General features: G+C 36.5%; 1 protein-coding gene across 1 annotated transcript in view; it reads right to left on the bottom strand.

Annotated features, from left to right (window-relative positions):
• Positions 1–287: 287 nt before the first annotated feature.
• The window catches only part of TAPT1 (transmembrane anterior posterior transformation 1), a 73,206-nt gene continuing 59,893 nt past the window's right edge, over positions 288–13,600 (bottom strand). The window contains exons 9-14 of the mRNA XM_058300640.2: positions 13,206–13,315; positions 11,842–11,901; positions 11,401–11,469; positions 8,837–8,913; positions 4,035–4,195; positions 288–2,487 (exon numbers count right to left, since the gene is read on the bottom strand). Coding sequence (XP_058156623.1) covers positions 2,270–2,487; positions 4,035–4,195; positions 8,837–8,913; positions 11,401–11,469; positions 11,842–11,901; positions 13,206–13,315 — 695 coding nt within the window. The 3' untranslated portion in view covers positions 288–2,269. The remainder of the gene's footprint in view (positions 2,488–4,034; positions 4,196–8,836; positions 8,914–11,400; positions 11,470–11,841; positions 11,902–13,205; positions 13,316–13,600) is intronic.

Here is a 13,600-nt window from a genome sequence, read left to right as displayed (position 1 = left end):
AAAACATTCCTTGAGCTTGACTCCCAGATGTGAAAAGCACATTATGTGACATTAAAACACCCGTAAAATGCAAATAACTTCATCTGTTGGGTTATTAAATGGTCTATGATCATGGCCCAGTCTCCTTTCTTCAAAATCAAAATGAAACATTCTTTTGCCACCATTAAGACAAAAAAAAAAAAAAAATCAAATTATGACAGTCCTAGCACTTGTAAATTAGAGATGAATTCTTACTAAAGAATATGTAACATATAACAGTAAACATTACCAAAATAAATTCAATGACCTTTTTAAAAAAGATTATAAAATCGAATTTATTGAGTTTCACACAAGATGCACTTATAAAATTAGTACTGAATATCACTGTAACAGAAGAAATAAACATCATCCCGAACTCCCTACTGCATTTGCAAAGGAAATGAAAATCTTACGAAAATGACAACAGAACAACAATATTCAAGCGGAACTGAACGATATACCCAAATCATATTCTTGCTTTTATCAGGGCTACGTTTGGCAAAGTTTTCACCAAACCATTCCCATTCATCATGGACACTGCTCCATTTGTTGATGAAAGAGAAGATGGATAAAACAATAATAATAATTCTAAAATGGGGCTTCACTAAAACATATACGCAGCAATTACAAGTCTTTTCATTTTCAACTTAAAATACTTCCTGGTTTCACAAAAGCTTTTCTGTACAATTTCCTCTTTCACCCTATATGAACACCAATCTTCAGATTTCTGTAGTTAACGCAAAACATTAAAATTTACTTTTGTATTTTAAATGAACAAGCCAAAGCATTAAAGCTTGCTTTATATTTCACCCATGAAACAGACAAACAGCCTAAAATTTACCTTCTGAATAGCATATGGTTGAAACATTTGCACAAGAAGTGCCCTTCAAAATCAAAACATCAAAGGAAATAACAGTTAACAGTAACATTTTCTGGATAGTTCTGAAAACAGAAGTTGTAAAATTTTTTACAAAAATGCAGAAAGGTTTCTCAAGACAAAACGTGATGGAAAATATCTTATCCTGCAAGGCAGGCCACAAACTAGTACTTAAGCTGACAGGTAATCTCCATTTCAAACAACACCATAAAGCACATTTTGGTTGCTGTCCCCACCATCCATACACAAACTCCCCACACTCAGTCACCCACCTCACCTGCTGACTTGCACAAAAGGTACTCTCCCAACACGGGCCCTACCTCCAACAGGCACACCCCAACGGACCTGCGCCCCAATTCAGACATGCCAAACAGGAAGACATAATGTGTTTTATAAGACCAAGCAAGACAATGTTGCTCAATCTACTTAGAATATTTACTTTAAAACTGTTACCTAAAAAACCCAGGTAAAGTTGACACTTTACCTGTGAATTGTGTACACTGACAACTTCTCAACCTATTCAACATGAAATCTTCTAGCTAGAACAGGTGATAAAGCAATTAGTTTTAAAGCAAAACCAGTTAATAAACCTTAAAGTTAACACTGCTCTGCTTTTTCAGTATAAAAAGTGCCTTTTTGTAAGGGAATTTCTATTTTATCCACTGCAATTAAACGTCAGCTCACACTATGCTTTAAAGAGTAAACTGCAAAATTAGGAAATATTTTCTGAGTGATGCATAACCTTAATTGATTTAAAAAAAACAAAGTGGCTTGGGGTTTTGTTTTGTTTTCCTATAAAACGCTACTATGCATCACATCATATTTAAGGTAGCCTTTTATTTTAATTAGTTCAGATACATCTCCAAGGATCATTCTGGTGGTAAAACATTTATCTTGACTTATGTTTAATGACTTTTTTTTAATGCTTTGGCAAATGAAGTCGAGTTTAAAAACTGTCTGTGAAAACAGTATGAGACTGGAACGGTAACGTCATGGAAAAAGTTTCACAGTTTTCCAGGTATATCCTTATACTGAAGAGGCCCCGGCACAAATCCAACATTCTGGAAGCTCAGGTTGACAAAGCAGCAGTGACTGGATGGTGCTTCAGCGGGGTCCCAGAAGCGACGTGGTGGCTTTGCCAAGCAGGAGGGAGTTCCCATAATCCAAGAAGTTTTCCACAGAGTCAGGCTGCTGTTCTTGATGTGACTTTCAACAAAATCACATTACTGGAAGAAAGACGCTAATATCTGCTTGCCATTAATAACTTAAGTTTTTAAATAAATATTTAAGTGCCATTTTTAGCATCTGTCCATCCTGGCTACACAACATTTGCTGCCCAGGGCTCAGTATCTTCAGCACATGCAGCCACAGAGTTCAGTCAATTCGGTTTCCGCAAATTGTAAACCTGTCTATCTCTAACAAATCTTTCTTTGAGGATCTGTGTTTTAGTTCAGAATTTTCCTGTGTTATGTCCTTCTCGTCACCATCTGGAGTTGTCAGAAACTGGTCAGAATTGCTTGTCACAAGTAACGGTATCACATTTTCCTTTTGATGAGTAGGCTGGCAAGTGACTGAAGCAGATAGGTTTTCTTCTGTGGAAAAACAGATCCATTTAATTAGCAAAGGACTCCCTCCAGCTTATAATAAAGACATACATTAGCCACACTTTAAGATGAAGCAAATGATAACCACACAGCATGCTGTATAAGCAGACATAATTTATAATGAAACTTGGAGGCTACAACTTCAGTTTGTTTATCAAAAAATTAAGGAAAGGCTATTATGTGGAACATATCACATAAAATACAGTCACACAATGTGACAGATCAGAATTTCTATATAACAAAGTCTCTCCTGTATAACCAAGTCCTAATATGACTGCTGCCAGACCTGAAAAATTAACATTGGCTCCTATCCTCAGGACATCAGGGAGTGGTCAGAATAGAATGTAGTATTTTCCGACTCTTATTTGAGATGTAAGACTTAGTTTAGCATCATCAACTCAACTCCATTTAGCATTCCAACTTCCAACTCAGGAAAAAACAAACAAAACTCCAAATGTTTATTTTAGGGCTTCCTTAGGGATCCTGGAGCCTTACCTTGGGACCCACCGATTTCTGAATCATACATTCAATCCTTGTAAGAGCAGTATCATTGAGGTAAAATGATATACCATAAACTGTACACACTTACGGTGTAAGATCTGAGTTTTGACCTATTACACAACCACTGAAGTCATCATGATCAAGACTATTAGCATAACCCACCTACAGTAATCCCCCTCCTGCCTTCCCTGCCCCCCAACACCCCACTGCTGTCTTGTGTCTCTTTTAGAACACAGTAATTAGGATGCTGCCAGGAGAGTCTGCCCTTCCTTTTCATCCTCAGTCAGACTGAGCAGCCTTCCTTCTCTTCACACTGCACATCCTCTTCATCAGCAGGGCCTGTGCTCGCCCACAGCCCTCCAGCATCTGGCCTGTTCTCCCCACGCACACAACTACCACCCTGCCATGAGGCAGCAGCTGCCTCCCTTGCCTCTTGCTTCTGGACTCACTATTCTTGAGTCTATTTTCTACCAAGCTTGAGAATTACCCTTTTAAAATGTAAGTGGGATTACGCTACGCCTCTGCTCAAGCCCTACAATGGCTCCCATCCCACTGGGAGTAAAAGCCCAGGACCTACCCCATGACCCACATCCCTCTGTGGCTCTCAGGCCCCTTCTCCAGTCTCTTCCCCATCATCAGGCCACTCCAGCCACCTGGCCTATTTTGCCCTTCAACATGCCAACAATGTTTCCTAGTTTATTTATCTCCCCCATCACGGGCCAGTCTACACTGAGCTCCATGAGGGCAGACATAGCCTACTTTTCCCCACTGCTATATCCCTGGCACCTGGCAGGCAATAGGTAACATCTGTTGGATGCTGAATGAATGAATGTAAAAACTCAGATCACTACACCAGGTGGATCTGTGGTAAGACCTAAAATATAACAATAAGTTTTAAAAAATTACTCAAATTGAAACCAAGTTTTTAAAGCATGGCTAAATGTTGACTCAGTAGAGATCATTATTAAGTAGCATTCAAATAATGGGCTCTTTAGAAAATAATTCAGAGAGGTGAGGAAATGAACCAAACATACCTTGAGAGGTTTTACATTTGTTTTGTGATTTATTGGATGGCTTGCCAGGAGTGCTGGTTGGGGGAGAACTAAACAACTTTTCTTCCATTTTGGCTTCCTTCACATATTGGCACGATTTTCCCAACAGCACAATGCTATTAAGCACCTTCAGGGTTATCAACCTAAATCCGGAAGCAAAACAAACAGCCACTGTTGTAAGGAACCTAAAGATCACAAATGCTATAACCTGATATGTGCTCATGAGAAGCAGGGGGGCTCTTGGGGAAAGAAGGTGAGCCCAGGAGCCCAAGGGCCTGGGTGGCAAGTGGACAAGTTCCTTACGCAAAGCATGAGTTTCCTGAAGCTTCTTTTCCAAGAGGGAAAAAGAGAATTTTCATAATTTCCATAGTTCTCTGTATAAGAACAAATTATATCAGGAAAAAGTCTTTCCTGGTACTTATTTATTTAACATTTTATTATAAAAGCAAAAAATTTAGAACATGTGGATGAATAAAAAAGAATATAAAAACTCCTTGTAATTCCACACCCCAGTGATAATCATTTTGACATTTGGTATATTATCGTTCAGTCTCTTCTGCTTGGAGTATAAATCCACCTGTCTTTTTTACTGTGCAGAAATGGGGTCAGGCTATTTTACCAGGTAGTAGGGAAGGGGGCTATGACCTAGAGTGTAGACTCTGGGGTCCAGGTATCTGAGTTTAAACCTGGACTCCACTCTTTAGAACCTACACGCACCCACACAAGTTACCTAACCAGTTATTCCATAAAGGGGATGATCCGGATAGGGTGTTAGAACAGTGCTTGGCACACAGAAATGTCAACCAATTTTATTTTACTTAACATATCATGAATATTTTGCCATATCAGAAAATATTCCTCAGTGACATTATTTTAAATGGCACTATATTTCACTGTATGGGTTATAATATAACAAAACCCCAAAAAGCAAGCCCTCATTTCTGGATATTTAGATTATTTCCAATATTTTGCTTTAATAAAAAGTTTGTGATTATAAAGGTTATACGTAAACCTATATTTACTTAAGGTAAATTCCTAGATAGCATAATAATTACAGAAGTCAAATTTCTAGGCCAAAGGTTACATAATTTAAGGCATTTGATACAAATCTGGCAAAAAAAAAATTCTAGAAAAACAAAATCTCACATATAGAACTTAAAAAACAAAATAGAGTCAAGGACCACAACACCATCTTTAAAGCAAAGTGAAGAACTGGACTGCTGTTTCTATGGCTGAGATGAAATCCAGGGAATAACATGAAATTCTAAGTCAGTGAAGGCAAGTCTGGGGAGGGACCTGGAAATAGGTTAAAGTAAAAGGCAAATAAGGTCCGCACAACTGATCCCAGCCTTTCCATTGCAAGAGCTAAGAATGCAAACATCAAAGACCTCACAAAGTCCATGGCCGAAGTCCCTTCCATGTGCGTAAGACTCCCAAATTTACTGCCAGCCTAATTTTCCCCCAGCCCAGTTTTCCCCCAAACTCCTCACTCACACTTTCCACTGCTTTCTAGATACTGCTTAGGGGATGTTTGACAAACATACTAAATCCAACCGGGCTCCTGAGCCCAAGCCCGCCCATCCCTCAGAACTGAAACCCAAGGCCCTCCCTGAGGCCGTCATCTTCTCCCACAAGCTCTGCTTGGACCACTGGCCTCCCCACTCCCTGATGTCCCTCCTTTCAGGCCTGTGCCTTTCCCCAGGTTCTGCATGACGCCCTCCCTCACGCTGTTCCGCTCTCCACATGAATATCAGCTTAGCAGAGAGGCTGCCTCCACCCCCTCACTGTCATTTTCCAAATCCTTACTCTGCTTCATTTTTCTTTGTAACACTATCAAGGGTCACTTTTTCTTTTTTTTTTTTTTTTAATCTTTTTGCTTTCTGGTTGTTGTCTACTCTCCCCACTGGAACTGAAGTCCTCCAAAGGCAGGGAACTTGTCTGTCTGCTTTTCTGCTGGTTCCTAGACCAGCACCTGACACCCCAGGTGCTCGCTGAATTGCTGTTGATTGGCTCAGTGAAGGCTGAGGCTGACAAGCTTTCCTGGACAGCTCAGCAGAAGATGGACGGAAAGAGGCTGAGACTGGATTTGGTGGGAAGAAATGCACAGCATTTCATATCAGGAATCAAAACTGAATTCTGATTTGTTTTTGCTGAAGGGAGATTATTGGTTTTAATGGAGCTAGTGAGTAAAAATGGCTCTATGGGTAGGGCAATTTTTAAAAAAGTTTTTGAAGGAGAGAGAGGATAATTTGGGTATTACCCCAACAGAAGCATAATTAGGACATACCAGTAGAACGGAAGGATCAGTGAACAGGTCTGCCTGGTTGGACTATCCACACAGAAAACTAAGGAATAATTTGGAGAGTAGGGCCATAAAGAGAGGAAGGGTAGAGGAAGTGAATGTCCATGGAATTTTAAGTAATAAAGATGAAAGGATGCCTACTTGGTGGATTATGCAAGGCAATTATAACAAGAGCTTTCAGGTGCAGCATAGACATGCTTCATTTCCTGCTTTATGTTAAAAGAACCTATTAGAATAATTAGCTTGTTAAATAAAGATGGAAGCAATTATAGTAGTATCCCCAGATAACCAAGGTACACCACTAAGAATTCTGAGAGGCAGTTTGAGAATTTGTACCAGAGAAGGAGGACCTCATGTTTCCTAGTGACAAAAAAAGCTGATAAAAGTTACACCTTAATCAAGTATTTACATGTTCAATGAAATGGAAAACAGATGCAGTTCAACAGGAGCTGCACTGGCTGTCACCGCCTCTCCCTGAACACACCCCTTAAGGGGGCAGAGGCTGAAGGGGACGGGAAGCACATTCGTGACCCTTGGGGCCCTGCACAGACAAGGAGGAGTGATGATTCACATGCTCCTTCCACAGAAGCTTCCTAGACACCCGGGGAAAACATAGTAGGAAGCACAATCAACACACAACTGCAACACCACACAACTGCAACACCACAGATGTCTCTGGAAACCAGATCTCACCCTAAAGGGAAGAATCTGGGTGCTTGGACCACTGAAGTTATTACTGCTATGCTTCTTCTCGCCCCACTTTTCCCTCTTGAGACTCAGTTTTGACCTTTGCCACAGGTCAACACCATCTGGGCCTAACTCCCAACATACCAGACTGCAAGTGAGTGAGGGGAAAGCGTTCCCTTTCTTCTTTCTTAGTAACAAATCTAAAGCAAGGTTGGGCTACTTTATTGTGAAGTACCTTCTTGAGAAAGGAAAACTAACAATGGCAAAAACACTATTTTATACTTGATGTACTGAAGGTGATTACTTCACTATTGTTTTTTGAGCTTTTCTTGATATAGTATTTGTCTTTAAAAGTGTTGTGTTTTATCTGACATACAAAAAATAATTTAATCCTATCTATGTAGCTAATACAGGGACATCAAAAATAGTACATAAAACTCAATATACTGAGCATACTTAAAACATCATATTCACAAATGCTGATGACAAACAACAGGATAATGCCATATTTTTTCTTATGCTACAAATGGAATAAAACAGCGCAGGAACAGGAGCAAAACAAATCCAACTGGCTTCTTGGTTCCCACTGTCTATCCATTCTCCACACTGCAAACTGCATAGTCTTTTTTTAAGTTTTTTTATTACCAATTTTATTGAAATGTATCCATAACCATATAATCCATCCAAAGTGTAAAATCAATGGCATTTGGTATAATCACAAGTGCATTCATCACTTCAATCAATTTTAGAGCAAAACTGCACAGTGTTGCCAAAGCATGCTTCAGGTCATGCCAGGCCCTGCTCAAGCCCCCAAATGCCATCTCAACTGGCTGGATGAACACCCAAGGTCAGCGAGGCTTGCATGGTCTGGTCTCTGCCAGCTCTCTGGCCATACTCCGCCCCCCCCCCTTCTTTACACTCACTGCTCTCTGAAAATGCTACATATGTCCCACCTCAGGGCCTCGACACTTGCTGCTCCCTCTACCTGGGCGCACGTGCCTCGCCTTGGTGTTTAGATCGCTGGCTCCTCTGTACGGTGTAGAGCTCAGTTCACCTCCTCAGGTGGGCCTTCTCAGACAGTCCAATCTCAAGCTGCTTTCCAAATCACTCTTTGACATTACTTACTATTTTCATGTTATTTATTATTAACTTAAATTGTTTTAGTTGTTTACCTGTTTAGTATTTGTCTCCACAACCAGAATGTTAAGCTACATGAATTTCAGATAAAGTACAACCAGTCATAGGCAAGGAAAGTACATTTCTGTATCACCTAGAGTTTACATGATACAGGGCTACATAACGCTAAATAATTAAATGTGACAAACATACTAGAAGGTCAGTGATGTTTTTAAGCATAGGCGAAAAATAACTAATCGCAGTAGCAGGCTTTATTTCAAGGTTTCCCTTAACTATCTAAAAATTGGCATTTATAGGCTTCATGTTTTAATTGAGTGAAATCCCAGTGAAGATTTTTAAAAAGATATATTTTACAACACATTGTTCATAAAAGAAATACAGGTGACTGGAATCCTAAGCAAAAAGTGATTTTTAAATAAACAATTTCACTGAAGAGTAATATAAAATCTAAAGCACTATTAATACTATTAGCAAATAGAAGTAGACTTAAATGTAACCAGAATTGACCTGAGCCACAAATACCCTCGGAGTACATGTTGTTAAGGGAGCCCCCAGGATGGTGAGAGTGGGAGTAACATGAGTGGGTGATCTTAACTTCTATGACATCTTGCATTTATACTTTACTGTTAGCCAAAAATATATTCAAGAATAATCTTACCCAAAATAGAAGAGTATGACACAGGCATAAGACAGGATTCCTTGCACTTTAATTGAGCTTGTTACAACTCTGATGAGCTAGCCAGAAACAAACCAAAACAACAAAAACACACAAACAGAACATACAACCACAAAGTTATTAGTTAATATTTAAAGATTTCTCCATGCTGACTTTAAAACTTTAGGGCCACAACTGCAACTGGCCTCTGTCTAAATCCAGGTGGGAGGTAATAGGTTTGTCATTCATGCCAGAAGTTGCCTGACCATGAAATCCTTCTAAGGTAGATTTGGTTTGCTCAGGTAAATCTAGGTGGCCTGTGGCTAATGTTCCTGCTTCCTGCTGTTGACTCTCTGGAGTCGGTCACTACACTCAGGTTTGTAAATGACACATGCAGTTGCACCCTAATGGAGAAGCAAATCAGCTGATTTTGAAAATGACAAGTTATTCTGGAAAGTACACATGCATTTATCTTGCTATATATCTCCTCCTTACTAGAGTCAGAAACACTTAGCAGGTGTTTCCCTTATCCCTGCTCCTTTTTCCTTTTTGATTAATTAAGAACCCTCAATAACTTGCAGGGAGCCCAGAGAAAGGAGAACCTTAGGAGATTTGCACAGTATTTAAAAAAACCTAAATATTAATACAGAATTACAATAGAATGGAAAATTTCTGTTTTTTTAAAAAATATAGTTAAGTATTACATTTCTCACAGAAATAAAGGAGTAAAAACATTTATCCCTGGAATTCTACTTAATAAATCTGATCAATCCTACTGAGGGGAGCTTATTCATTAAAGGTGCAGCTGTGCCCAAATATTAAGGTCTATGGACAATGCTTATATGGAAATGGAAAATCAGGGAAAATAACTGGTCTTATTTAGCAATGTCAAGTTATCATTAAATGGTAGGGTCTATTAGGGTGTCTTAAGCATCATAACATATATTTTTATATTTATTTTAAATATGCTTTCAATAAAAGAATCCTTGGGAAGAGGTTGGGAAAATGGATTGTCATATGTCCAACAGGTTCACTATTAAAAAATGACATGGAAGCCTTACCTGTGTTAAGTCTCTAAAAGGGAAATGGAATTTTGTACAAATATTTGTGATAAAAGTTAATGTGGCTCTAGGATTTTATTCATTAATATGAAAAAAACCCAATTACCATATTTAAGCTTAAATGTCTTCATATTTATGTAGAGTAATATTAGTTAACTTTTAAGATTCATAAGCCCAAGTCTAGTTTTCATAATACCATAATACATTTCTTTTACTTTTTTTTTTGATTATGAGTTCACTTCAGGACCTAATGTAATATGAAGAAGGAAATACTGCAACCCTTGTATCTTAATTAAAGAATAAACTTAATCACTGAGGCCTTAGTATATTCCTCAAGGCTCCCAAATGTCTGCTAAAGCTGTGCTGCCACTATGAAGCTCTGTAAGCAAAGCATTGCAAAAGAGAGCCCACTATATTACTGCATAATTAAATAATCCTTCCCAAAAACACAGGAAGTTTTCCATAAGTGTTTTTTGCAATAAAATTAATAAAAAAAGCTATATTATCATATAAAAAACAAACAATATGATTGAAAATATTTACAACATGGTAATCTGGACAGTCACAATGAAATTTAAATAATATTAAATGTATTTATCAACCAGTATCTATAAAAGATCAGGTAAGCTGTTTGTCTAAAAGCAATAGGTTGATGTATGTTGGAATAACCTACATCTTCTTTATACTTTTCTTAACTGGTTTCCAGACAGCTGGATCTTTTCTGATGTGATAATAGGTAGTCAAGATGAATGCAATGAAATACAGGTGTAGCCTGTAATCTTCATTAACATTATTACCACCTTGATGTGGGCCAGTAACTATTTTAAGACTATATCAAGCAATTTACTAAAATAGTTTGAGTTGGTGAAATTACTTCATAAGGTTCAGTGCTATTTTTATTTTTAAAATAATATATCTCCTGAGTAGAACAGCAGAAATTTTCATTGCAAACATTTTGGAAAATTAAATTAGTAATTACAATGGATACTATTTCTTCATGTGGATATAACATAGTTTATTTAACCTATTTAGTTTCCAGATTATCACTATTATACGTGCCACTGCAATGCATATCCTTACTGATAAATCATTATGTGCCAATTATGACTATTTTCTTAGGATAAATTCCTAGAAGTGGAATTATTGCGTCAAAGCATAATCCTGTCAAACTGTCCTCTAAAATACGGATTAATTTATACTTCTACCAGTAAGTATTGTAGTGGTTATGCCAATGTTTGACACCATGTATTGCTAAAAAATAGAAAAATCTTTGCTAAATGAATAAGCAAAAATGCAAATCCTCATTGTTATGAAAGCCAGTATACCTACCAGATGGCTCAAAAACAAAAAGGATAATGCCCTAATTAAAAAAATTATTTTCTTTCTTCCAAGTCATTTAATTTTTATATCAAGCCCTATTGAAACAAACTTACTGATATTTCATTTATTAATATTTTAAAACCGTGGCTATCTCTATAATGGAAAAGGAAAAAAAAATGGACTTACTAAAACAGCTAGTGGGAGAGGAATAAACCCCATCCTGCGAGCCACAGAGTCACTGTAATCCGTGTAAGCCTAGAAAGAGAAGAAGAAAATAATTTCTACTTATGGGATTTAAATAGCATTTTAAAAGATAATCATCACTAGCAAGTGTTCTCAACAAGTAAGGATGTAAACAAGAAGAAAAGAACCTTGCACTTGAATTATGTAATTCAGTAAAAAGAGGTAGAAATCTAAACAGTCAAAAGTAGTTCTAAATATATTACTGTTATAATGCTGCAAAAATCATACTATTTAATGTTATGAACTATTAATGTGTAAACATTCAGAAGAGAACAGAGATAAGTAAAAGTTTGAGTTTTTGCAGCTTTTCCTTAACTAATATTCCACACTAAACTAAACCACTGTACAGTTAATTTCAGACTATGCCTTTCACATAATACTCACATTTTTCTGTCGGCTACTAACAAAGTCAAAAGCAAGGCTGGCTCTATATTCACTATAAACCTAAAGACAAATAAGAATGAATATTAAGTAATACAGTGCAAATATATAATGTGTAAAGGATTTAGACTTTGTAGATAAAAATGGTCTGTGTATGTAATTAACCAGGAACAAGGTACTAATCAAATTGTTTTACCAAATTCAGACATCTGGATATAATTTTTCTATTTGTTGTTTTCCTATATTTAAGAGTGAAACATAGCCTCAATCCCTATCCCCACCCTGAACAGTTTAATTTTGTAGATCTTTTAAAGGTTTCTCTTTTCTAATTCACAGAGGGATAAATATTCAATGATTATGGGGTTAAAAGTTTCAAATTTTTGTTCAAGTACACATTTTAAGAATAATATATGAAACAGTTAAAAATTTTTAAAATAGTTGACTAGTATAAAAAATTATTATTACTGTATATATAAGCAAAACAATGCCTTCCTTAGAAAAATGGAAGCCAAATAAGATATTAAACCTAGTAAGAGAATGCAGCAGTTATGAAGGCACTTGTAGGTCACCAGGTCCACTAAAACCTGTATTAAATCCCTGAACCAAGACTATTAATTTTGACTGTAGATGCTGAGAAAGTGATTTTAAGGGAATTATTGTGCCAAGAGAGTAAAGAGAGAAATTACTTTATCAGCACTTTATAAGAGTCCACAATTGTATTTTATTGAAATATATATTAAAGTATTTAGAAACTCATCATCAAATCATGTTGTAGCAATTGCAAATTGATTAGTTTTTAAATCTTTGCCTTTTGAAATAAAACAGTAAGTATCAGACTAAGACTATTAAGAGTAAAACCCAATAAAATTCAGAAAAATGTTGAAACTATCATCTATTTCTGGATTCAAGGAGGAATAAGAAATGCACTAGGAAACACTTTGTATACAACGAGCCTAAAGCCACATATCTATTCTAGAAATTGTACAGAATATATGGTTACAACAAAAAACAAATACTTTAAGAAAACAGATTATGATAGTATGAACAATTTATAAAGATCCTGAATTAATGATACTTTTACCTGAACTACTGGCAAATGTATACTTTTACCCAAAAATACGGAATTAGGACTGTATTTATATTGAGAGAAAATATTTCAATATTATTATATTCAATATTCAATATTAGAATGAAATAATTTTTAAATGTTTAAAATCACAATTTTAACTTAAAAGTAGTAGTTACCTTTTATCTTCATAAATGCAATAAACCTAAACTTATAATTCAACAATATTATAATATTAAAAGGCAGAAAAAACTAAGCTGATGTTAACTTTAAACACTGAATTGCTTACTAAAATACTTACATCTGCAGTAATATCATTGAACTTGGTGATAAAGGCATGTTTTACAATATCCACAGCAGTTTCTGATGCAATCACCATACAGACATCTGGAAACAACACCCAGAGATGATCTATAACGTATGGGGAGGAAAAAAGAGACAATTAAATCTATTAATATGAATGGAATCCACAATATCATGAACTACCACAGAAATCTGAAATTTCCACAGGGCAAAACTATATTTTTAATAAATGATCACAGAATTATCATTCAATTACAATCTTTACCAAAAGAGCCATATTTTATCAAGTTAAAGGATAAGTCATTCAACAAATATTCATTCAGTACTTTCTACATGCCAAGCATTATTATAGCTGGGGGCACAGTGATGAGCAGAGTTGGTGCCATATACTGG

The sequence above is a fragment of the Dasypus novemcinctus genome, chromosome 1 (assembly GCF_030445035.2).
Source record: "Dasypus novemcinctus isolate mDasNov1 chromosome 1, mDasNov1.1.hap2, whole genome shotgun sequence".
NCBI classification, from domain to species: Eukaryota; Metazoa; Chordata; class Mammalia; order Cingulata; family Dasypodidae; genus Dasypus; species Dasypus novemcinctus.
Note: the sequence above shows the minus strand (reverse complement) of the source record. Positions and strands in the feature narration are given on the sequence as shown.